This window comes from Camelus ferus, chromosome 20 (genome assembly GCF_009834535.1).
Source record: "Camelus ferus isolate YT-003-E chromosome 20, BCGSAC_Cfer_1.0, whole genome shotgun sequence".
Classification (NCBI taxonomy): domain Eukaryota; kingdom Metazoa; phylum Chordata; class Mammalia; order Artiodactyla; family Camelidae; genus Camelus; species Camelus ferus.
This window is the reverse complement of record NC_045715.1, coordinates 38,272,230-38,297,453: the sequence shown is the minus strand read 5'-3', so window position 1 is coordinate 38,297,453 and position 25,224 is coordinate 38,272,230. Positions and strand designations below refer to the sequence as shown.

At 39.8% G+C, this 25,224-nt stretch overlaps 1 protein-coding gene across 4 annotated transcripts in view; it reads right to left on the bottom strand.

The window, feature by feature from the left end:
* The window catches only part of ZNF451 (zinc finger protein 451), a 73,211-nt gene that overhangs the window by 30,711 nt on the left and 17,276 nt on the right, over nucleotides 1–25,224 (bottom strand). For all 4 annotated transcript variants that reach the window (XM_032463325.1, XM_032463327.1, XM_032463328.1 and 1 more), the window contains exons 4-8: nucleotides 14,315–14,440; nucleotides 9,910–10,021; nucleotides 7,639–7,789; nucleotides 6,332–6,458; nucleotides 159–312 (exon numbers count right to left, since the gene is read on the bottom strand). In XM_032463325.1, the coding sequence (XP_032319216.1) occupies nucleotides 159–312; nucleotides 6,332–6,458; nucleotides 7,639–7,789; nucleotides 9,910–10,021; nucleotides 14,315–14,440 (670 nt within the window). The remainder of the gene's footprint in view (nucleotides 1–158; nucleotides 313–6,331; nucleotides 6,459–7,638; nucleotides 7,790–9,909; nucleotides 10,022–14,314; nucleotides 14,441–25,224) is intronic.

Below are 25,224 nucleotides of genomic sequence, written 5' to 3'. Positions count from 1 at the left end.
TCTTGCTTGAAAAAGAAAAACTGAGATAAAAATGTTTCCCTTTCACAGTTCTCAAACTAACATGAGGATAATACCTCAAGAATTATCTGCGAAGTACAGTAAACCAGCAAAGATTAAAACAGTTTAACAATTTTCAGCAGAAGAGAGTATTGACATACCACCCAGTTTAAAACTCTGATGGAAATGATTCTTCCCAGACATATGCTTCAAACACTCATCCTTGCTGCTAAAAAGGAGGAAGCAATTTGGACACGCAAAACACTGAATAATCTGAGGAAGAAGGTTGTTTTTATGTCCATCATCTGCAGCTTCCTAAAACATAAGGCAAAGCCGTATTATAGACAACTAAAATCAATATTCAATTTCTTACATCAACTTTCAAAATGTCCAACTTATTATTTACTTGGAATATTCTGTATCAACTTTTAACATGAAAACTTTTCTTCCCTGAGTGTGAACTACAATTTTTAATCATAAATGAGGTCCCATATATGAAATTTTTCATTTTTTTCCTTAAAAACAAATTATGACCATCTTTCTGTGACAATAAACATATGTTTGCTCTCTATACATTTTTCTTTATACATACACATCCATATGCAATATTATTTAAATGCATAATTGTTTTCACATCACATACACTTCTCCTTATGTTTTACTTTGTTCACTGTACTCAACAATATAGCCTATGTTTACAAATATGTATTCTTCCATAAAATTCTCTATGTTTAATCATTTACAAAAATACACAGAAATAAACATACAAAGGGAGTTGGCATTGTTTCATCAAATACTGTCATCTTACAGATTCCTCTGCTTCTTAGTTTTTTTATTCCACAATACTTAATGGAAATCCCTAAAAATCAACTCTCACAGCTCTAGCTTACTCTTCTTAATGGTTACAAACTACTCCCTGGTGTGGATCTACTAAGATGTAGTCAACTATCCATTTCCAGGCTCTCTCTCTCTTTTTTTTTTTGGCCACTATAAACAAAGATTTTGTAAATATTGTTGAATATATATCCTTATTTAAAGGTGCTTTTCTCTCATTATCAGGAGTGGTCCTACTGGGTTAAAAGGTTTATTATTTGAATATTAAAAGACATTGTGTAATTGCTTTCCACAAAGGCTCCACCAGTGGACGTATCCCCTGGCACCGGATGAGCCTGGCACAACAGCTGTCACAGACCTTACTCTCACATCTGCAGTCTTACAGATGCTGTGAACTCCCTGATACTTTAGTGGACACTTCCCGTCTACTAGTGAGTCTGAGCACTTATCCGTGCAGTTCTACAGATATTCCATATTCTGTGGATTGTTTACTCCATGTCCTTTAGGCGCATGTTTCAACTGTTTTTGTTTTTTTCCCTCTGGTCAACCTGTACCCATTCTTTGTTATCAAAACTAACTCTGTCTCATCCTCTATTTTTCAAACATTTTTCATCAAACATCTGTCTATTAATTTTGTATATGGTCACTTTAAAAATTTGATACAAACAAGTAGACCTTTTCTAGCGTCTAGGTTTCCAAACTTGGATAAGAGCCTCCTCCATCCCAAAATTAGAATAGTTTTCAGTGTATATTTATGTGGGTACATATATGTATATGCGCTTGTGTACAACAAAAATTTAACCTCCTGTTAATGGTACTTAGAGTAATAGTCTTAAAAGCTGTATTGCGTCTTCTTAACTTTACTACCACTGATGTTAGGGATATTAGAATAGTAGCTGCTTATGAGATGCAGCAGGAGGGGGGACAGGAAATTTACATGTATACCGAGCACATGTCACACACCACACTGGGGTTCAAATGTGCTTGCCCACTTAATCCTTACAGTAACCCCAAAAAGTACTATCTTCATCATTTACAAGTGAGGAAACTGAAGTTTAGGTAAGTCAACAAAATCACCACGCCCCTCCAAGCTGCACCCTCAGGAGAGACAAAGCTACCATCACATCCAGCTTTCTGTCTTTGGTGGTAAATCGTATGCTCCTTCCACTCCTCCTCACCCCATCTTATTGTGGTGAGTGCCATGCAGAAATAACACCCAGTATGTCTTGGATTCCAGTTAGAAGGTTTCAAATAAGAGCACTAGAAGCATGACTAACCACCAGTTTACTAACCACAAGTGTCCCCTACCTGAAGAACTCTAAGAAGCTTTAGTTCAATTATGAGTTATAAATGGATTCAAAATAAGTTTGTTTAAATTGTTTGCTCAAGAGAACAAAACTGTGATTCTACATACAATTTTACTGGGCTATACCTATTGCAAAAGTATAGCATATTTGTAAATACCTTCTACAAACTGGGGAAGGAACGGGATATAGGATGTCTGGCAAGTTAACATACTCAGTTCCCTTTTACGGTTTTATTTCCAGTTACATTAAAAACACACACACACACACCATACAAATCTGTGCACATACATAAAAAATTAGAGCCACAGTAAGATGCCACTTCACAGACACCCACTGGGACGGCTATTTTAAAAGACAGATAATAAGTGGCAAGGACGCGAAGAAACTGGAACCCACGCACACTGCTGGTGGGAAAGTAAAATGGGGCACTGTGTTGAGTAACAACTTGGCAGTTCTTCAAAAACTTAAACTCAATAACCATGTGAGCCAACGTTAACTCGTTAGGGAAGTGGAAATATATGATTACACAAAGACTTGGACCTTTGTTTACATCAGCATTATTCACAATAGTCACAAAGTGGGCACGACTGATGCACTGATACACAGAAAGTGGCCTCCGCCCGCAGGCTGGAGTGTCACCGCAGTGATGGGGTAAGCGCCAACACAGGCCACGCACACAGAAGCCCAGAAAACACGGTGCCAAGTCAAAGAACCTCGTCACAGAAGTCATTTAAATGAAATGTCCAGAAAAGGGAAAGCCAGAGAGACAGAAAGTAGTTTCCTGATTGCCTAGGGCTGGGGAGGATGGGATGACAGGGGGAAAGTCGCCTTGGAGGGCAGAGTGGCCCTCGGAGCAGAGTGAGACGCTGAGGCACACCGGGGCTCACAGCACGCCCTCCACAGTCCTCACCTGCACCCACAGGGGGAAGAGCGGGCAGCGAGCTGGTGACATGCCCGCTGGATAGCTTTACTGTCAGAAAACACTGGACACTTGCTACTCAAAGTCTGACCCAAAGACCAGCAAGCACTGCCATCACCTAGAAGCTTGTTAGAAATCTTGAATCTAAGGCCCCGTATCAGATCCCGAGTCCGAACCTGCATTTTAATAAGATTCCAAGTGACTCACATTAAAGTTTGAGTGGCACTAGTCTAGACCAAAGAAACTGGAGATAAAAAGGGAGAGCAACAAGGCAAACAATGCAGACTGTGGCTAGTTTCACTCTCTTTGAAGAACGTCACCTTCACGGAACAGAATTCGTAGGTATACGATCTTCTAGCGACCTCTTCTGGCTGATTTAAGATACGGAATTACAACCTAAGCGCACCGGTTCCCGCCAGTCCTGTGACAGACACTCCAAAGAATAAGCAATAAGGAGCTTTTCTTGATCACTATATGTCAGGCCCTAAGTGCTTTACATCCTATTACACTTTCTCTCAACAATCTGTGTGGAAGAGTAACAATTCCGCTTCAGGGATGAGAACTGAGCTCACAGATGTTCAGGAACTTGGGGAGAACACACAGCTAGTACAAGCGACAGTGGAATCCAGGTCTGTCTGACGCCAAAGCCTTTGCTCTGCTTTACCACGCTGCCTCCCAGAGGCCAAATGTCATACATTTACTTCCTGGGGAGATGGCAAGAGGGAGGGCAAAACAGGATACAGTGAGCGATTCCCAGAAAAAAGGACGCAAATTAATGAAATCTGGGAAAACACAAATGAGAGTATTCAATCAAATCTGAAATACCTATTCAGATTTACTGAAGAAAAAAGATAACGGCATGGAGTATGGAAACATGCCCTGAGAGGAATCTAATTCTGAAAAAGGCAGAATATGAGTGGCCCATTGCAAACACTAAAAACTGCGGAATGTAGTTGTGCCCTTTCCACTTCTCCCCCCAAACCTCCGTCAGGGCCACAGAGTGCCCTATCATGTATTTCTTCTCTATGTCTTTTGGCTCCACTTTAAGGTCTTTGTTCTAAATGTCATTACCTAAGTAAATCCTTTTCTCATCTCAAAGCTAAATTACTGCCAGAGTCGCCTAAACTGGTCTCCTTGTCCACATCTTTGAATCCACCCTGAACACTGGTGCCATTCTAAGTCCACCCAATCTCTTTGGTGTCCCTGAAAATGGAGCAGAAATTAGGTTCTAGAATTGAAAGCCCTTGTAGCTCTGAAGATATAAGCATTATTTTCATCATGCCGCTGTTCTATGATAGTGCCAATACCTTCCCGACATCAAGTGTAAAATCTTGTGCCTTTATAGTCAAGTTACTACTTATGTTGGGAGTCCCCAAGGCCATCCCGGGTTCCAAGGCTGGCGAGGACTCACGGGACTTGGCGTACAGCTGTACTAATGCCGTGATTTATCACAGGAGAGGCTACAAAGCGAAATCAGCAAGAGGAAAAGGCACACTGGGCAGAGTCCAGGAAACCAGGTGTGAGATTCCAAGGGTCCTCTCCCCATGGAGTCACACAGGACACAATTCCTCCAGCAATGAACTGCGACAAGGCATGTGAACAGCAGTCATGCTGGGCTGGGTCACCTCTGCCTATAAGTACAGAGCTCCAGACTCCCACCCGGCAAGCAGGTGGTCAGCGTACACCATGCTGTTTGCTCCAACAGTTCAGGCACAACAAGGCACTCACATCAAGAACGGCAGGAACCCGCCAAGGTCTAAGTTCCCAGACACAAGCTAAGCGCCAACCTTGCAAGCAAGCCTAAGGACAGAAGTCTCAGGCCTGCTGGGTTAAGTGTTCTCTGCACGCTACCCGCTCCCACATTCACTATCCTGTCTGGGCTTTCACTCACACTTTCCTGGAATTATCACTTGTACTTTCTGTCTATCCAAATCCAGTCCCTGAGGACCTCTTCTCCTCCACAGGGCTTCTCTCCCCATCCTCTAATTTCTGTATCACCTGGTGATGTACCATTAAGGTTTGTTCATTCTCGAGCACAAGCTCCCTGCGTGTAAGAACTATGGTTGATTTCTCCATACAGGATACAGGCTCCCCACACTAACGACCGAGCACATTATCCAGCACCAGAGCAGAGCTCCGTCAGAGACCCTTGACAGCACAAGTCTTCACTTCCTATGGGCACCTATACAGGATCCACGTTATTACCCATGTTACATTTCAAGTTTAGGCCTAGGTATTAGCAAATTCTGAAAACATGATTTAAAGAAAAACCCTATTACTCCCTGAATGTTACCATTTTACTATTTCAAAATCTTATATTTACCCAGCAAATACATCAAACATGGATCTTCTCATAGGTTTTTAGCTACAAGGTTGTTTAATGTGTTATTGTTTTTAATAATACAAAAATTTAAATGATACATCTAATAGAAAATTAAATGAACTATAATATAGTCACACAGTAGAATGCCATTCACTGATTGAAAATGATCCAACAAATTATTTAAACTTATGTTTACAATACACTGCTTTTCTTAATTACAAAACAATTTAGATACTTTATCCTACCTAAAAAATATTTATATATGGAGAAACAGCACAAACACATAAAAATGTCAACAATGGTTATCTCTATAAGTGAGATTAAGAGTGATTTCTTATTTTCTATTTGTTGGTATTTTAAAATTTTCCACAGTGAACATACTGCACAATTAACATTTTTGTAATATTAATAAGTCACTAAAGGTATCTAATACCAAATATAGCAAACACTCATTACAGAATTATTTATTACATGAATTTGCTAATAACATTAATCAGTCTCACGTCCTTGAGATTTAACACTTAATGAGAGTCACATAACACAGCCTTTTAAATAAATACCAGGTCTATTTCTTCACACTAGCATTAATAAAGGAACTGTTATTTACCACATGACTCCAACATTTCCACTAGCAGTGACCGGCAGTGCATGTAAAAATAAGGTTCCAGTTCTCATCACGTGACTAACTCACAGTTAATTTCACAGAGCAACTCCATAAAAGGAAGGGTCTTTATGATCATTTTAGGACAGCTGGCTTTCAGCTATCAAGTTTGCCTGCCCACAGTAAGTGCATGATCCCAGTCCTTCTACTCTCCATAGACAATCACAGTGTTGATCCTTACGTGCATCACTGTCGACTGCAAGCTTAAGAGCAGTAAGAAAACACCTATATCCCACTCTGGGGTTCTCCAGACAAAGAACACCTACTCTTACCTAAGGACATGCGCTTACCTTAGCAAAAAGGTGATCCCTGTATTGCTGCTGAGTAACGAAATTTTTATAACAGACTACACAGGCAAAGGAGCTGATGAAGGGTCCATGTAGCGTAATTGTTGGATCACACGGAGAGTGATCAAACCTGCTCCGCAAAGAGAGGCAACATCAGAACACCTGACAGTCCAGGGGCAGGACTGCGATGCTTCACCTGTTAAGCCACACACACACACACATACACACACTCCAAACTTCACACTTTCTACTGAAAAATTAAATAATGTTCTTTACATTCAAGAAATATAAAGCAGCTCCCATATGCCATGCAACGTCTTTAAACAGTGACCAACAGCTTCAGCTTTCATAAAAGTGCTCAAGATCCAATAAAACAGGTTTACGCAGTCTTGCCAAGCTGGTAACTCCCGCCTTGAAAACGGTAGAGCCGTCATCTTTTCCTTCTTGCCTTATCGCCCATAAAACTCACAGATAACTTTAAATGAACCACTGGAATAATAATCTCACGTCAAGACTGCTGGTACACGTCTATCTCCAAAGATGGCATTGATCCTTTTAATGTCATTTTAACCATTTAACAAATCTGTCATTTAAAACTGCCTCAAAGACTTATAAAAAATACTTAGAGCACAGTGTGCCACCCATTTATGTGCAGAACGCTGAAGCCCTTCTAGAAGGCTCTGTGGGTAGGGTTAGGCATAAGGAGGCTGAGACAGCTGTAAAAGAGAAGGCTTAGAGCCCCAAACTTTCAGTTCCCACCTCTGAACTAGCAGAGGGGAGGCTGAAGGAAAGGCTTTAATGGAAAGTTTAATGCCTTTAACACTGCCTTTCCTTGATATTTACCTTCTCAAGCTCTACCTCTCAAAAATTCAGTAAATTAATACGAAGGATTTCATAAAGAGGATATTTATTATTAATTTTGCTACATCTGGTTTGCCTCTAGCATTTGTTTTGTAATGCCGTATTAGCTTTCCTTAGACTAGACCAAATACCCATAAGTACTATGTGTCTCCTGAAATTTGCTAAATGCTAGATTTCTCTACAACTGATCCAAATGCACATTAAGGCAAAAGTCTGGTCAGAATTTTATGAGACATATTAGGATAGAATATCACTAGAATAATCTGACTTCAAGCTTTACAGAAAACCTAAGAAATGTAAACTAGAAAAAATTATAATAGCACAAAATGATGAGTTTGGGACATAAAGCTATAATCACAACGGCAGGGGTGCATCACGCTTTCATTTCACCGAAATCACTTTGTAACTCAATTCACCTTCAGCATCTCTATTCTGAATACCACACTTACCTTTTCAAATGTCCTAAGAGAAGGTGCCCATTATCAAATTCCTTGTTACAGTGCATTATGGGACATGAAATTGGTTTCCCAGACACTCGTATTTGGCCTCCTCTTCGGAATGAACTTTTTGTTCCAGAATTAATTGTGCCTGCTTTGAGTCCTGCATCATTGGAATACAAATTCTTAAGTTTCTATTTCAGATACTTGTCCTTTGGACTGATAATCAAAATTATGAAAAATCAATGAAAAATAGGGTGCAGCATCAACTAGGTAATCCTAACTGTAATTACATCCTTACACAAGATACAGTACTTATAAGTAAATAGCTATTTAGATGAGGAAAGCCATTAACATCTCCAAGAACATTATCTTGAGGAAAACAACTGTTTCCTTAAGTTCAACAGCCAAGAAACATCAAAGGTGAAATATATTAGAAAATCAGTTGCTCTGCAGAACCCCTATCCCAGCCTGCCTTCTTTTCACTTCTATGAGCTGGCAAAGATCCCTCCTTCTCATTCTTATTTTCTCTTTTAACTATCTTAAACACATTATAAGGCTCAGTTATATTACAGAGGATCTGGGATCTCAATGTCAAACACTGTCAAACAATGTAGCCGGGAGGGGGAAGGAGCGGAGAAATATGGAAATAAGTGCTCGTGAATTCAATTCACAATGAATTAAAATACTCTGAATCAGTCTGGAGGCCAGAGACTAGGCCTGAAGGGACATATTACTGGCCCAACAACCATTCTAGACAAGACTTGAAAGTGAGATAAACAATTCTTAGCAGAGATCTTGCAGATAAAGCCTTACAGTTCTAGCCCATTTTCCCTCTTGGGAATCTTCCCAAATCTACAGATGCCCCAGAATTATCTCTGGAGGTGAGGCTCAGGGATGTATTTAAAACTCCAGGTGAATTCTGATGCAGCTAAGAATCATAATTTCGAAGTATCTTTTCTAATATAGGCCTGGAATGCCAAATGATTCTTTTGTTTAGCTGAATGACAATCACACTTGGAAACAAGTTCTAGGCCTCTCTTCTGTGTTTGTGTGCAAATGTTTATGGCCCATTCTGGTATCATAATCAACCAACACTTCAAGAGCATCTCTGTGCTAGGCCTTCTTTTTAGGCACTGACACTAAAAAGGATTAATAAGCCTTGGTCTCTGCCCCCACAGAGCATGTCAATCTAGTAGAAGAGACAGACATGTAAACATATCAATCCAACCTAACAGTGGGATTTATGGGGCTGTGGGATCAAAGACGGCTGAGCAACCAAACTCAGGCAGAATCAATAAACTGAGCAACCTCTAGTACTGTGGCTCACCCTACAGGCAAGACAGACAAGGAACGAGGAAAAAGTACTTAAAAGGAAGGATGGGGCAAGGTGGGAGTCTGCCAGGCACAAACACACTTGGGAGAGTAAGAAGGAAATATAGCTTCAGGAAGTACCCAGGTGTCAAAACTTCTACAAGTTACTGAATTATTTTAAAAGTGGCAATTTGATTCTATTCAAAGCCCTCAGAAAACTACAGAACAAGAAGACATCGAGGTTCAAAGCTGAGCATTGCATACATTGATATTTCTAGGACTTTTAACAATTAAACTTCCTGCTGGACTAAACCCACAGCTAGAGGTTGCTGTGGCTATGCCAAGCCTTTAAGGGCTCGGGGTGTTCTACAAGACAGGCAAGAAGAGCTGCCACGGTAGGACTGAACTACTGATTCTTAAACATTCTACCAAATTATCTGGTGAGAGGAAAATGCTCCACAGTGACTCTTCCAGGAATCTCAGGTCCACAAAGAGTTAGTGACGAAGAAGCTACCCAGGGCTTCAGAAGGGCCTCCCGTGTGGACACTTCAACAAAATTAAGGCTTTGTTAGCTTGTCACAGATTGCACTGACAAATAAACAAGTAAACGCTAATTCTTTTAATCTTAGGTTAAATTCCATTTCCTTAGAGAAGCCTTTCCTGACCGCAGATAACCTGTTACACACCCTCTCCTATGTCTGTTTGAACTACTTCATGTAATAACATGTACGAAACCTAGGAATGAATAAATAAACAATATCTAATCAGCTCAAGGATTACTTATACTCAAAATATACTTTTGCCAAAGTAGGAAGACAATTGGTAAAGGAGGCTCCCTATTAAGTATCACTGAAACTAAATTTCAACACTTTATATACTTACTAGCCACTGAATAGAACAGACATAATGCCTTAAGGCTTCAGACAAGCTCGGTAACCTCAGTGTCCCACTCTGATCTCTAAAGAATACCTGGCATTTTTAACCACTGGTCCACACACAGTCTTGCTGCTTCAGTATCAGAATGTCCTCGAATAAATTCCAATTCTTGTAACCCATGGGCATGCTGAAAATCGACTTTTTCCTAAAGATATTAAGAAAAAAATCAATTAACCTATGATTACTAACCTGGTTTCCTTAAGAAAATGATTTTGTCACATCAACGGTCAGAAAATACTGACAATTCTTTATTCCTGTAACTCCACTGCTAGAAATCTATCCTATCTTATCTAAAGAGGTAGGTCAAAACTAAGGTTCATGCTCTAAGAGGTTGATTCCAGTGACAGCTAACGTTTGCACAAAGTTCAAAACAGCTTAATCTCCAACAAGAGGGTACTGTGTGCACATAAGAGGGTGCAGTTGGTATGTGCATTTCATGAAAGTCATTAGAAACACTAACCAATGTTTTCAATGAAGTAGGAATATACTTTTGATATCAAGTAGGTTATCAATATTAAACAAATGGGGCCAAATATAAACAAAGATTATTTCAAGATGAAACCCTATCTGCAGTGAAGGAAAAAGGCAGAAAATAAATATGATAAATGTCAACGGCTACCTATGGAATGCAAATATGAATGATTATTTTCAATTTTAAACTTTCATGCATTTTTTCAAAGTCTCCATATTATAGTGTAAAGCACACAAGAGCCTGTTAAATATTTGTTCGGTGAATAGTGCTAAAAAGAGCAGACACGCAGTAGCATTTAACATGTGCCAGAAGAACGCATCCACTGCCATCTATACCAAGGGGTGGCAAACTTTTCCCATAAAGGGCCAGGCAGCAAATATCTCAGGCTTTGCACCCCATATAGTCTCTTTCACAACTACTCAACTCTGCTGCTGCAGCACGAAAGCAGCCACAGATAAGATGCCAACAAATGGGCATGGCTATGTTCCAATAAAGCTTTATTTAGAGAAACAGGCAGTGGGCCAGTGCCAAGCACTAAGCCAGATGCTCTAGACTGTTTCAGTCTCTAAATCCATCCAGCTATGTTATCTATAAATCTACCTGCATACTCTCTAACCGTGTTGTATATAATAACTGACACTTATGAACCACTTACCATGTGCCAGGCACTATTCTAAAAGCATTTCAGATTTAATTCTCACAATAATTCTATGAGATAGGTACCCAGTATTGTTCCCATTTTATGACGGTAAAACTGAGGCACAGGACAGTCAAAGTGCACCAGGATAAATAATAATGCCAGGATTTAAATGTTTGTTCTCCAATCTGATTCTAGAATCCATGCACTTAAGCAGTACACCATAGTGTATCTCAAAAAGGTTGTTACATTTGTAAAAAGAAATCACAAAGCCACAAACACTGGATTTGCAAGATAGAGGCCAGAATACTGAATGGCCTCGTCAGCAATACAACAGGATCTTCTATCAGGAAGGGGAAAGAAGAGAGACAGCAAAAGTCACGACTTTAACCTGAAAAAAATCTTCTACACAACATTGTTCTAAGTATGGCCATAGAATAGTAATTCTCAAAGCTGTTAGTATGCATTATATACATTTTTTAAAATTCTCTGTAATAAAGTTAAGTAAATATAGAAACACTGGTTTCAATACAGAGTTTAAAGAGTTCCTTCAGCGCAGGACTTCCAAAGCCTTAAAGCTAATGTACATGTGATTTTCCACGCAGTTTGAGTATACAGTATCTCAACTTGATAAGTCATCAAATACTTCTTTTCTCTCAAAGTGCATCCTACAGGATCAGTGTTCTGAATAACATGATATGGGAAAGAAAATGAGTTTATCTAAAGAAAGCAATATAGCAAGCCTCTGGTAGACTATAAAGACATTTTCCTATCTACAAAATTAAACCCTCTATCAAAGTTCTTTACAAAAATCTATCACAATAAAAACCCTTAAATTAGACAAAATATAACTGAGATTAAATATTACTGCATGCCAGCCAATAGCTTATTTAATTTTAAACTACTGCCAGTAATTAAAAATATACAATTTTTTAAAAGAAGTTCTCTGGCATTTCTTAGAATTGGGACTCTGTGGCTACACGTAGTCAATGCTCAAAAAACATCTGCTGGCTGAAATTACCCCCAAAGTAACCACTACTCCCCTCTACACACAGCTATTTCCACACACTTTAAGGGGACACCCCTTCTTACAAGTCATCTTGACTCCTGGAATATCAGTAAGCCGAGCTGGTCACTGCTCAACCAGTCAAGCACAACATACTTCCTCTGAAAGTGATTTATCCTGTGAAGGCTTTAATGACTGTTTTCTTTAAATCCTTTCCATCAGAAAAGGTGGACAATCCACTTTAATAGTGCGAAACCAACAATTCACAAAGGCCTAGGAGAGTTGGAAGACATTTTGCACTGTATCTATTTTAGTCACAGTCAACACCTACTAGAATTCCTCAAGAATTAGTTTTATTTCAGTTTCATTGTCTTCCTTTCTAGCTAGTTTGCTTTGTTTTTGTTTTCTGTCATCTAGTTTTTTGGGGGGGGTTAATTTTTTTATTTTTTAACAACTTTATTGTGGTATCTGTCATCTAGTTTTAAAAAACAAGTTTAGAGAGAGAACCAGATAAGAAAAAAAATCATGAATACAGCAAGCAATGAGCTAAAGCATCTGTGTGAGTCAGTTTCTCCCTTAGAAAAGAACAAAATCTAGTGAATTTACTGTTTACGACTGGTTAAACAAGAACTTCCTAATTTCAAAAAACTTTCTTCAGTGCTAAGGTAAAGTCTTTAATACACTGAATGAACACTTACATGGGTGAAATCTGAACTGCTGCAGGTGAAAAAATGTTACCTGTCACATCAGCAAGCAGAAGATGCTGCGGCCATCAGGCCATCGGCCACTACAGCCACCCCCTCAGTGAGCCCAGAGGGCTCGCAGGATGGAGACAGGCTGTGCGCCGCCAAGCCCGCGGCCTCTGCAGCCACCCCCAACACTGCGCCCAGAGGGGACTCAGGAGAAAGAACAGGGTACCGCACGTCACAGTAGTGACTTCAGTGAGCCCAGACTCTTACATCTCCCCATACGTAGCCTTGAGATGTCTGGCTTTCTTTAATAACTATAATCTTTTGCTGTTCTGACTACTTGGTTTTTGTCGCAAAACTCCTATATATCCTGGCTCCTCTCTTACGTCTTCAGAACAGTCCCTCAGGGTTATCCGAGAGGCTGCCTCCTGGGCATGCAGTCCTCAAGTCCACCGAATAAAACATAACTCTCAACTTTTAGGCTGTGCGTCTTTTTCAGTCGAGACCACCCCTGAAAAAAACCCTAGCTGTCAGAGTGACTGTAAGATTCTGAACTCATCGCAAAAGCTTCATTCCCTATGTGGCCGTTAACGCTGCCTGGGAAAAGAAGTCAGCAGCATCACTGAGGAAATCTGCAGAAAAAGACAGCTTGCAAAGCACTTCTCTCTCAAAGAGATTTTCCCCACGACCCATAAACAGCACACTTCACACAGTTTTGGAAAAGAATCTTCCTTAAAACTGAGTAGTGCTTCTGCCAGGAAAAAAATAATCCCTTTAAAAAAAAAATCACTAACGTATTATGCATTTTAAACATATGATTAGAATACTATGCTCTAATTTAATTGGTATTACATAAGGTTAAAAGTCCCCAAACAAACCTACTTCTGAATTTAAAGATTAATGTATTCCATATCAGATTAGAGACACTAAAACAGAGGCTGCAGAAACACATAAATTCCTTCATAATAACCAATGGAACAAGGAATCAAAAACATAGATGGTAAAATTGTGCCATGACTTCTATTTCCATTTTTAAGCTCCCCCCAAGGAAGCTTTCTTTACCTAGCTTGCGGACATTCTACTCCTAATGGACACTTGTCGGTATTAGGGGAGTTCTTTAAGATAATTTTATTTGGTGTCTTGTAAAGCAAGTCAAGCTTTTAAAAGATTTATATCAGGCAAGATTCTAAATCAGGCTTCCTTGTCCACACAGCAGCTCTTCTACAACCCTGATTCAATAATCTGAAGAGACAGGTGAGAGCGAAAGTGGTCCGGCTTTATTCAGCAGAAAACAGTCTTTCACCAGCTGTATCTACAAAAGCCCTGATAAACTTGTGATAAAGTACCAGACACCCTTAACTGCTCATCAGCTTAAGAAATCCCATGATTTCTAATTCCCCAAAATAGAGTCCACTCAATTCTATTTTTCCTTTGTCTCTATTCGTATATAACCAGAATCCAACAAACTAAGAACAGATGTAAAAAGCTACCATGAATTGCTACTAAATCGGCGACCTAGAGTTCATGGTGAACTTGGATTCAATTATACATTTTTTGATTACACAAGTTTCTCCTTAACTTTGTATAAACAATTCTGTAATTTGGTAAAAGACCAATTAAAAACAGCCAAGTACCCTGAATGCTCTGTTCTTCTCTTCTTTCTGCTGCTTCTCCACTTCGACATGGCGGGCTAGACGAGCCAGGGTTAAAGCAACTTTGTCCTTCTGATGGTCGATGTGGTCTTTATGCGCAACATTACCCTACAATTGGAAAAAACAATTTTCACTCCTTTTAGCTAACAAATTAGCTTTGGGATAGCATATATCCACTTACCAAAGAGCTACGGTGCTGAAGAATCATTTATTTTTATCATCATCAAATTTCTAAGAACCTGTCTTATGTGTTTTATATTCTGCGTGGTATTTTGTAGGTCAGCCAATCAGCCATCATTTCTGGTTTTCAAATCTAGATAAACTGTTTACCACCATTATTTACTGTATAGTCATCTGGATATTGAAAAGTCTGGCACTGCTTTGCCCTGAGCCTATATGGTACTGCCAAGCTATTAGTCCAGCCCCCAAAAGGTCTCATGGCACCCACACCCTTGGCTCTGGCTTTTCGGCAATGCCTGGACAGTATTTACGTAAGAGAAATTCTTGATTAAAAGGAACAGGAGGAGAAGAAACGTAACCATTTTGAAATACGCCAGAGCATTCTGTTCTTAACAACGCCTGTCCTCACGAGAAACTACTTCACAAGAACCTAACCGAACTGGCTCAAGACAAACAGGCAATTTCAGGCCACTCCAGCCATCCGTGCCCCGTGAGAGGAAGGACTGAGACGCTCTGGTGAAGCTCCCAGTCCAGGGTGCAGGCTCTCCACGACTGAGACCTTGTCACACAGAACACCACCACTTTTGCAGACCTGACCACGACATTACTAAAGGCTCATCAAGCACACTTCCTTCTACCTGGTACAGCATGTCCACCTGTCAACGAAAAAATCACAGGGATACCAACGGGCAAAACACAGTCAGAAGTGTCAGGGCGAGCACAGAATGACAAGCCAGGCAGGGATGCAGGACTCATCAGGCCAGGAATTAAAAACTACCATGATTAATACGCTAAGGCCTCTAAGGGAAAAAGCTGACCTCAGGCAAGAATAGATGTGTAACGAGACAGAAATCCTAAGAAGAACCAGAAGGTAATCAGAGATCAAAACCACTACAACAGAAATGAACAGTGCCTTTGAAGGCTCACTAGCAGACTGCGCACCACTGAGGAAAGAGTCACTGTGCCTGAGGATGTGTCCACAGAAACCGCAAAACCAAAAAAGAAAAAAGAAAAAACGCTGAAAAAAACAGAATATCCAAGAACAGTTACAAAAGATGTAGCACATACATAATGAGAACACCAGGAGATGACAGAGTCAAAGCAACAGAATACCTGTTTCCCCAAATCAGTGCCAGACATCAAACCACAAATCAATCAAGGAAGAAATAAAACCTTCTTTCTTTGCAGATGACAATCATCTTCCTAACAAAAACAACATGCAAATAAAGCAAACAGCAGTCACGGGTGAAGTAACCTGTGTAAGGAGATATTTACAGCAGCTTTATTCATAATCGCCAAAACTTGGGAGCAATCAAAATATCCTTTAGCAGGCGAATGGAAAAATAAACTGTGTACATCCAGATGATGGAGTATTATTCAGTGCTAAAAAGAAATGAGAGGGGTATATAGCTCAGTGGTAGACCATGTGCTTAGCATGCACAAAGTCCTGGGTTCAATCCCTAGTACCTTCATTAAAAAAAAAAGAAAGAAAGAAATGAGCTACCAAGCCATGAAAAGACATGGAGGAAAACCTAAATACATTATTACTAAATGAAGTCAGTCAATCTGAAAAGGCTACATTCTGTATGATTCTAATTATATGACATCTTGGAAAAGACAAAACTATGGTGACAGTGAAAAAAAAAAGATCAGTGGTTGCCAGGGGTGAGGGAAGTGGGAGGGATGAACGGGCAGAGCACAGAGGATTTTTAGGGCAGGAAAGCTATTCTGTATGACACTATAAAGTGGCTACATGTCACTACACATCTGTCCAAACCCACAGAATGTACACCACCAAGAGTGAACCCTGATGTAAACTATGGACTTTGGGTGATAATGTGTCACCATAGGTTCACTGATTATAACACATGTATCACTGTGCTGGGGGAAGCTGATAATGGGGGAAGCTCTACATGTGTAGGGGGAGGAGATATATGGGAAATCTCTTCCTCTCCATTTTGTCTAGAACCTACAACTTTTCTAAAAAGTAAGCCTTACTGAATTTGTTTTTCAACTAGGAAGACTGGGTTACTAGCTAAAATATGACTCTTTGGGCAAATCAGTCATATATGTACAACCCAAATTTCATCTAAAGTGGGTAGAGTTGCAAATCAAGCAGCAGGTGTGATTTTGCAAGTACACAGAAGGTCCACTGAAGTGAGCACATGTAACAAGGCCCAACTGGTATTTTTAGTAGTACAAGGCTACGTCCTTGCAGTAACGGATGCTCGCAGGATCACTGTGGGTAGAAGCAGTCCCAAACTAACTTTCTGACCACTTGGCCAGCCTATACCACTGCACCAGGTAGGAAGTAGCATTCTACTAACTTCAAAATGCCCTTTCACAAGTCATAGGGCAATGCAGCTTATTAAAAATGACACTCATAAAAAGCTATCTGAGCTCTGATCCTTTAGAATAGGCAAGTTCATCTGTTTTAAAAGCAAATTAAATTTACTCTTTACTCTTTGGGAAGATAAAAAAATCAGTATCTATTTCTTTTGGGGTTTTTTTTGGGGGGGGTAGCTAGGTTCATTTATTTATTATTATTTTTTTAATGGAGGTGCTGGGGAATGAACCCAGGACCTTGTGCATGCTAAGCGTGTGCTCTACCACTGAGCTATCCCCTTCTCCCCATATCTCTCTATTTAAAATGTAGTTACTACCCTGAGAAGGAAGTTCAGAGTAGATTCAAAAAACTTTTTTTATTTAACAAAATTAGTAACATTTAAACACAGGCCTAGAGTGTGTTAGTTTTCCTGACAGAGGTGACTTTTTTTAAAGTTTTAAATGCTAGCAAAAGTCATGCTTGGAAGGCCAGGTAAACCAAGGTCATATTGACACATGAGATAGACAAGGTACAGACCAGGGCTTACCTACAAAGTACATTGTTTTGTCACCACAACGTGAATATTCTGGAGACAGGGGGAAGGCGATGTTCTGGATTAACTAAAGTAATCCTAATCCAGGAAGGAACCTTGAATCAATGGTTCCACCATCATTTTCCCTTTTCCTAGGCCACAATAAAACTGCCATTCTGAGTGCCTCCTGAAGTTGTGCTCATATAGGAAGACTTTACAGGATATTTATTCCTCTTAAAGTTTACATTAAAGTACAAGTAGTGATTCTCTAATTTATAGTGTAAATTATAAATAAACTCTGGACACAAAGTTAAATGAAAATGTCAGAAATACAGCGATTATGCACCCAAAGGGAAAATTTTTTTGTAATCCACTAGCCACAACATATAAGTATGTTCCTAAAACTTTACTCCCTTCAAACTATACACATAGCTAGGGAGATAAATTATTCAGCCCTTTAACCAACATTTAAACTTTTGTTTGGATCTCTTCAACTTTATTCTAAAATTATTCTCCAGACCTAAAATTTTACCTTTTGAAGGTCAAGTAAGTATAAGTCGTTTGTATTATTGTCTGTTAAAATTCTTTTTCTTATATTTAGCTATCAGTAGCCTGTTATCTTTTATTTAACTGTATAGTCACATCAACAACACATTTATGTTGTTTCCAACTAATTCCACTGATGTGTTTATTAACTTTCAAGACTTTGAAGGGCTCAAAAAACCTAAGAGCCCTGATGCTGAAAACAAACAGCAATTAGAATTGTGTTTGGGCTCCTTCTCCTTCCCCTCTAGGGGAGTTAGTTTCCATTTTCTTCTAAGGAAAAAAAGAAAAAAAGAATTCTGGTTACTGATCTTGAAAGTAGATTACTTAGATCTGGGAGACAATCTGTTGGGAGCAGATGAAAAGAAATGGTAACTAGAGAAAGGAGGAACTTTGACTTTGAAAACTTTGCCATTTAAAAATGACAAAATTGAAGTATTTTAAATAAGAATGTTTTTTCTTAAAGAGGGGGGAAAAAAAGCAAGTGCGGTGGCAGAGTGATATTCATTTAATATTTTCCCATCACAACCTTGGGTCTGGGGATCAAAGTTGCTGGGTAAAGCCAGCATTAGTAAGAAGTTATCTGTGAACACTCACTCTCTCCAGAAAGCCAAGTCCCCTGGACTTCTATCGTTAGTGATCCAAAATGACTTGGCCTCTAGATCTTACTGACACATTCCTCTGTGGTTCTGGGAGAACACACTGGCACTGAAAGGCAGAGGGATCATTGATATTAAAATGCCATGTTAGGGATTTTACCCACTGGGTCAGAGGCCTTATTTTGCATGGAAGTTTAACAAGTAATTCAAAGAATCAATGTGTTCAGAAACAAATTTTAACTTATCAGAACACAAGCAGGGAAATACTTACTGCAGAGCCAAAAGCTATGGTATTGTCAGGAACATGGGCAGAAAATGAACTGATTTCAGGCTGGATGAAAATCTCTTAAATGCTTCCCGTAGAACTAAGATGAAAAGGGGCCACGGCAGTCTTAGGTTTGGGCATTTCCACCATCCTGTTAGTGCCACAGTGCTGAACTGTGATTTAATGTGAAATCACAAAATTCCAGGGCTCTTCCTAGGGTGGATTTGCCACTCTCTCCCAAAGCCTCTAGTCTGAATAAGGATTCAGGCCCTTGAGCTTTTCTAAGAAAGGTCAGCCTTTCAGGTGTGTAACTTCTCAAGTTAGAAATGGACTGGCTCTCAACGCAAGGACAATGGGCTTTCAGTTTCATTTAGAATGTTAGCAGCTGTGGGATCTTCAGTCACCCTTCTTGAAGCACTTGCTGTCATCACCCTGGATTAACTTCTAGGGAGACAGAGGTCTCTATTTGCCAGTATTTTAGATCACTCTCTGCATCAGTTTTTCTTCCACGCCCAGCCACTCCCATTGAGGAACTTGTGTGGGGTCATAACATAATTAAGGAGAAAGTTGTAAAGCCAGAAAAGGTTAAAAAGTAGATTCGAGTTTCAGTCCTTATGAAAAAAAAAAAGTTTTAACTAAAATGATGGTTTTTTTAAATGGGAACCAGAGGTATGATTCCAATGACACAGTCCAACATACAAATCCCATGGGTAATCAGGAGTTAGAAGGTTACAGAATGAGGGTCACACTGGGTCCAGGAAGGAAAACTGTTCCAGAACCTCAGGAGCCAGGTCTCTCTTCCTGCAGTCTGGGTCTCTCTTCCTGCAGTCCTGTCTGTGTTCATCCCTGGACAATAGGCAACTCTTGTATTTTCAAGTATACTCCACATTTTTATTTAAATCTTGAGGTGAAACACGTACAAAGCAAATTTGGGTTGTGTCCTAGAACGGGCAGTCAGATTATAGACACTGGTTAAATCTGAGTGCACATATCCACGGAAAGTAAGCTTATACCAGAGAAAGGAAGAAAGAACTGTTTTATTCTAGAGGACAATGTGTATCTTTTAATGGAGCTTCATACAGTTACAGCAAAAATCCCAAGTCTAGAAATATGCAACTTGGGCAGGAAAGGAAGAGCACTTTCTTATACTATCTAATCCAAAACAGTGGGATTCAGTGGGTCTCTACAGTTGGGGGCTGGTGTAGCGCAGAGGAAAGTCTGATACAGGATTCCCTTGTTTTATCAAGTAAGGGCATTTTTTAAAAGGAACTAGTATCAATGGTCAGCATTGTGTCTTTTCATTTCACATGAACGAACACACAAACTTAAGCTATACTTCAAAATTTCCCTTAGGGGTCTCATAACACTAGTTGCCCTGTTCTGATTTTTCTTTTTTTTTTTCTTTTTTTTGCTACAGACCAATAACCACTTCAAACTTGAAATCAGTTCAGCTGAACTTGAAATAAGTTCTGACCGTGAACTCCCAATCCTGATCATAAAGGTCAGCAGGAAGCACAGCCAAAGAGAATTCCACTATTCGGGCAAAACCTCCCACAGTAATTAATACTTTCATATACTAATCAAGCTGATGAGCTAACCAAGATTTCCTGGAAACTACTAAAATCTCTAACATTGCTATTAAACTATGATCCGTTACGTGAACTATAAAATAAATGCATGCAAAATCATTAGACAGGGGAATTAATGACATGGCACAAAATCCCACTCACCAATAAAGCTATAATCTGTATCTATTTCAATGTCTTTTTTCCCTATCACTTATATTTGTTTTTAAGTGAAAATGATCCCGTTTTTAATTAAAATATTTAAGTAAAATCTAGAAGGCTATAAATCAACATGTTAACACTAGTTATTTGTCTAGAGTTTTTTCCTGTTTTAATCTCTATTTTCTAACATCTACAATCAAAATATGTAGTAAAATTGTTAATAAAACTTCACTTACTAATAACAAGACTGTATAAAGTGTTGACCTCAGTCCTCTGAGAACATAATGGACTTGGTTGAAATCACTACGTCATGCCTTATAAAAATATAAGTTTAATGTCTATCCTTCATAAAAGCAGATGTAAATTTTGTATCTAAAAGGAACATAATCTATTAGTAAATTGTATTAACTTTTTCCGTCCAGGTTTTTTCTCTAGAAATGCAATGATTAGATTGCATTATTCCCCAAATCTAACAGAAACAGATATCAATCAAGAATTAGGGCAAGTCATTTTCAGTTCAAGAAGCTTAATGGCTCCTGGAAAAGGATTTTTACAGTTTTGATGTCAAACACCACTTCAACTTTGAAGCACTTAGCTAATACATATAAATAAGTATTTTTCTTTAATTTTTCTTTAATATATGCTTTAAAAAAAAACCCAAACCATGTGTATGACTTGTATTTTAAAGTGTATTTCAAATATTCAAAGTACATTTAGTCAAATTAAAAGTTGAGACTTAAAAATATTAGTTTATTCAGCTTTGACCTGACCTTCCTCTTTTCCTGTTTGCAATATAAATAAAGCAAGATTCTTAGCTTTTCCAATCACAATGGTAATTCCTCAATATTAACAGATTTACTCAAAAGTTAATTATGTTCCAAAAGAAATTTTTACTAGACCCTGAATTTCTGTTCACCTGACTAGTCTCAGATGAATGCATACTCAGAACTGACTTCACAGGTGGACTTCCTTTTAAAGTTCACCTACAAATGACTACTTCTTGAACCATTCACTCTCAACCCTGAAATGTATTATGGTTTAGGAAGCCAAGTACCATACGCTTGCCAATCCCACTTTGTAGTTAAGGACTGGCTTGGTATCGAATGCTGAGAAAACTAGCTATGAACTGTTCTGTAAAACTTCCCTAAGAAGGTCTCATGAATAAATTTTCTCAAATATTAAATACAAGCAGGTCTTTCACTTCAAGGGACCCTTCTCTCATCTCCTCACCCACAAGTTGAGTTTCTAAGTTACTTCTTATTGCCCTAACTGGCTAAATAGTTTCCTAGAAATATTTGCCATGATCACATGAAAGGAAATGCAGAATTAAGAGTCTATCTGCTTTTGTAAAGCAATTTCCAGAAACACAATACTAGTATATATTATAATAGCCGTGGCACTGGACTACTCTGCGGCTTTTTTATGATGAGCAAATGATGTAAATTTTTAAATCATTAATCTCAAAAAAAGCACTCTAGTTCTTAAAGAACAAAATGATCAACTTTGACTTTTTCCACAGAATTACTTTATTAGAAATACGGCTGTAGTCACTGAACTTCCCTGTGAAGGGGAATCACTCTGCTCCATCTACCACACAGGGCGACAGAAGCTACGAGGAAGCACCTGTGAGAATAGTTACTACCCAGAGGCGATCAAAACCAAGTTCCCTAACTGACTCACCAAAGGCTTTTTTTTTTTTAACCAAAGGCATTTTTTTGGCTACTGAAAAAGCCAGTAATAAAAGATGAAGTCTGTAGGCGGGCAGGGTGGGGGAGAACAGGAGACCAGGACGTGGGATCACACAGAACCACCTCAGGCAGGGGCTTGTTGTTCCTCCCTCTCCTGAAGGTCAGCTGGCACTGACGGGTCAGAGGGGCACCCACTGGAGGGGGATCAGTTCCTCCATCATCTTTACCGGCTACATAAGGCATCCCAAGTTCAAAGAAAGCTCAGTGGTGCCACCAACTGTGAAAGTGGAACGAAGTGACTCTGCCAGTCAGCACAGCATCCATCTGACGAATGCACCTGGTCTGATGAGGCTTCCTCAAACGACTGCCTCACCTCATACAAGCTCCAGTTTCAGAGCCTGCTTACGGCTGCCCATCCCAAGGCCTTGGTCTGTTTGGTCTTATGAGGCTTATGCCCCCAGAGTAAGTTCTGTTTTACCAGAATCCCCTTGGCCCAACTCAGAGCTGAAACCACACCCGAAACAATATTTTAAAAAGCGACATTTTCCCCCCAAGAATTTTATAATCAAATACAGACAGAGTAGAAGAGATACACACAGCAAAGCAGGACAATATTTATTTACCATCTCCAGCAGCAAAGCTTTGGAACCAGGAAACAACCTTTTTGTACAAAGCAATCTCCTTCCCACCCCCAAACTGGTTATTGTTTACAAATACAAAGTACACAGAACATATGCTTTGCAGGAACAAATTTAAAAAGGACATATAGATACACCCCATTCTGTGAAGTACTACTCAGTTAAGGAGGCCAGGACCACCAAAACTGTTAAGTAAGATTCTTCCTGCACTGCCTTTTGGGCAAATCGCCAATATCTGTATTTGTAAAAATTCCCTCCCAGGAAGAATGACTTTGATTCTCCTTTGATACAGGACGCACACCCCACCCCACCCCACCTCCAAAAAAACAACCTTGGAACTTAGGAGAATTCTAAAGTATCTCCTAATATGAAGCTGTGACAAAGCAAAGGGGAGTTAACAGTTTTCTAACCCTGAGCGCCAATGCGCGACCTCTGGCACAGTAAGAAAAAGGATGAATTATGAAGGTGAAACCGGCAACCAGAGCAAGGAAACTCAAAGCAGAGAAGGAACGAAAAGGAAGCTGACAAAATGCGTTCTGGGTGCTGCTGGAGATGCCACTGGCACAAGGTTCACAGGCCCGTCTTCAATACACCTCCAAACTCCAATGAAGCAACATTTTAAGGAAACACCCTCATCTTCCCCAAGTCCACCCTCACATTATCTTCCAGCGGACACACAGGGAGATGAGCCATGTTCAGCCGCACTGAGAGCACACTGCCCACAGGTGGTCCTGCAGTGTGCACCTGCCCACCCATGACGGGGTGTCCCTCCCACTTCAGGAGCAGCACCCTCGTCGTCCAAGCTGCTCTCCACGGGGGCCCCACTTCTTCTCCATTGCCAGAGCTGTCCCTGCGGCTACAGGTGCGCTGACTGAGAGCCTCCACTGGCTCGGTTCAAGGAAGAAAAGGAATTGCTCTAGACGTGCATCGTGCACAAGCCAACTTCTAGACAGACTACTTCTATAACCTTACAAGAAATGGCTGTGCAAACTGGGCACGCTTTGAATAGGTAGGACCCAATACGTTCTCATGGGGAATTTATCCTTTCTTCAACCTAATCTCCGCCAACTGTGCCCATAAAGGCCGTTCCCTACGATTCTGAAACCACAAACACGATGTTCCCCACGCTTCTGCACACATTGCTTCCTTCACCTGATGCCTGGCTCCTGTTTCTCCACTAGTCCAACTAACCCTTCTCTAACCATGTTCCAAACCAAGCTCGAGCACTTGGTAAGAAAGGCTTCCTTGACCCTCTAGATGGGCCCCTCTTTTGTTCTAACCTCATTACAGGCATTCCTCTAAACAGGACAACTACATTCTACTGGTATTTCTTTCTCTTCTTAAGAGAATATACCATCTCTCATTAACTCCCAGTATCCCCAGACCCTCCTCAGTGCCTGCCTGCACATAGCAGGTACTGAAAAAGATGTTTTACAAATAAACAGATTGTTTCCAACAGAGACACAAAATGACAAAGTACCATCCATCAAAAACTGTACACATACCTACACACCTCAGCTCTTCATTCTATATTTTTCTGTTTCTTATCATTTCTTATGAGCGTTTCCTAGCTTGCACTTAAGAGACTACTTTAAATACATCTTTCAATGACTTAATCCACTGTTGGGCTTGTACTACGTGAAGCTGAATAATTCAGCCTTAAAAAATTGCAAACAAGCGGAACATGATGTGATGACATGAAATGAACTATACATGCTATTAAATACATCTTAAAGTGTCTGTATTTATATCAATACCATTCCATAGTAATAAGAAATCTACAAATGTGGGCAGAAACAGCCTAACTACTCAAGAAATGAAATCTGTATTGGGCTTTGAAGTTTTCAAAGCACTTCCAGGCATCACCTCATTTGAGAGAAACTGAGTCTCGGAGAGTAACTGACTTGCTAATAATCAGGTCAAGGTCTCTGATCTTGATCATGTGCTTTGCATCATTCCACCTTCCTTTCACTAAGCCAGTATCCTCAAGACACCAGCTTAAAAAAAAATTTAAGTGTACATGTGAAATGAAATGGGTATAACAAACAAAAAAAGTACAACAACAAAAACAAGCATCAAGAACCATGACTGAAACGATCAGTGCTGGAAATGAACAGGCTGCACGTCAGGATACCTGAAACAGAAGCCAAGAACAACGCATCTGAGTCCTCTTAGTCCAGCACAGAGAACCTCGATGCAAGAATTAAGGTTAGAGTCTCTGACCTGACAGGGGAAATAACCAGGAATTAGTTAATACGAGACATCAAGTGATAAGGGATGAGAGTATAGCCATAAACACAAAATCCAGGGAAGAAAAAAAGGTAGAATTTGTCAAATTAGCTTCTCAGAGAGGTGAAGACTTGAGTGGAGCCTTGAAAGCCAAATGAAGGCAGC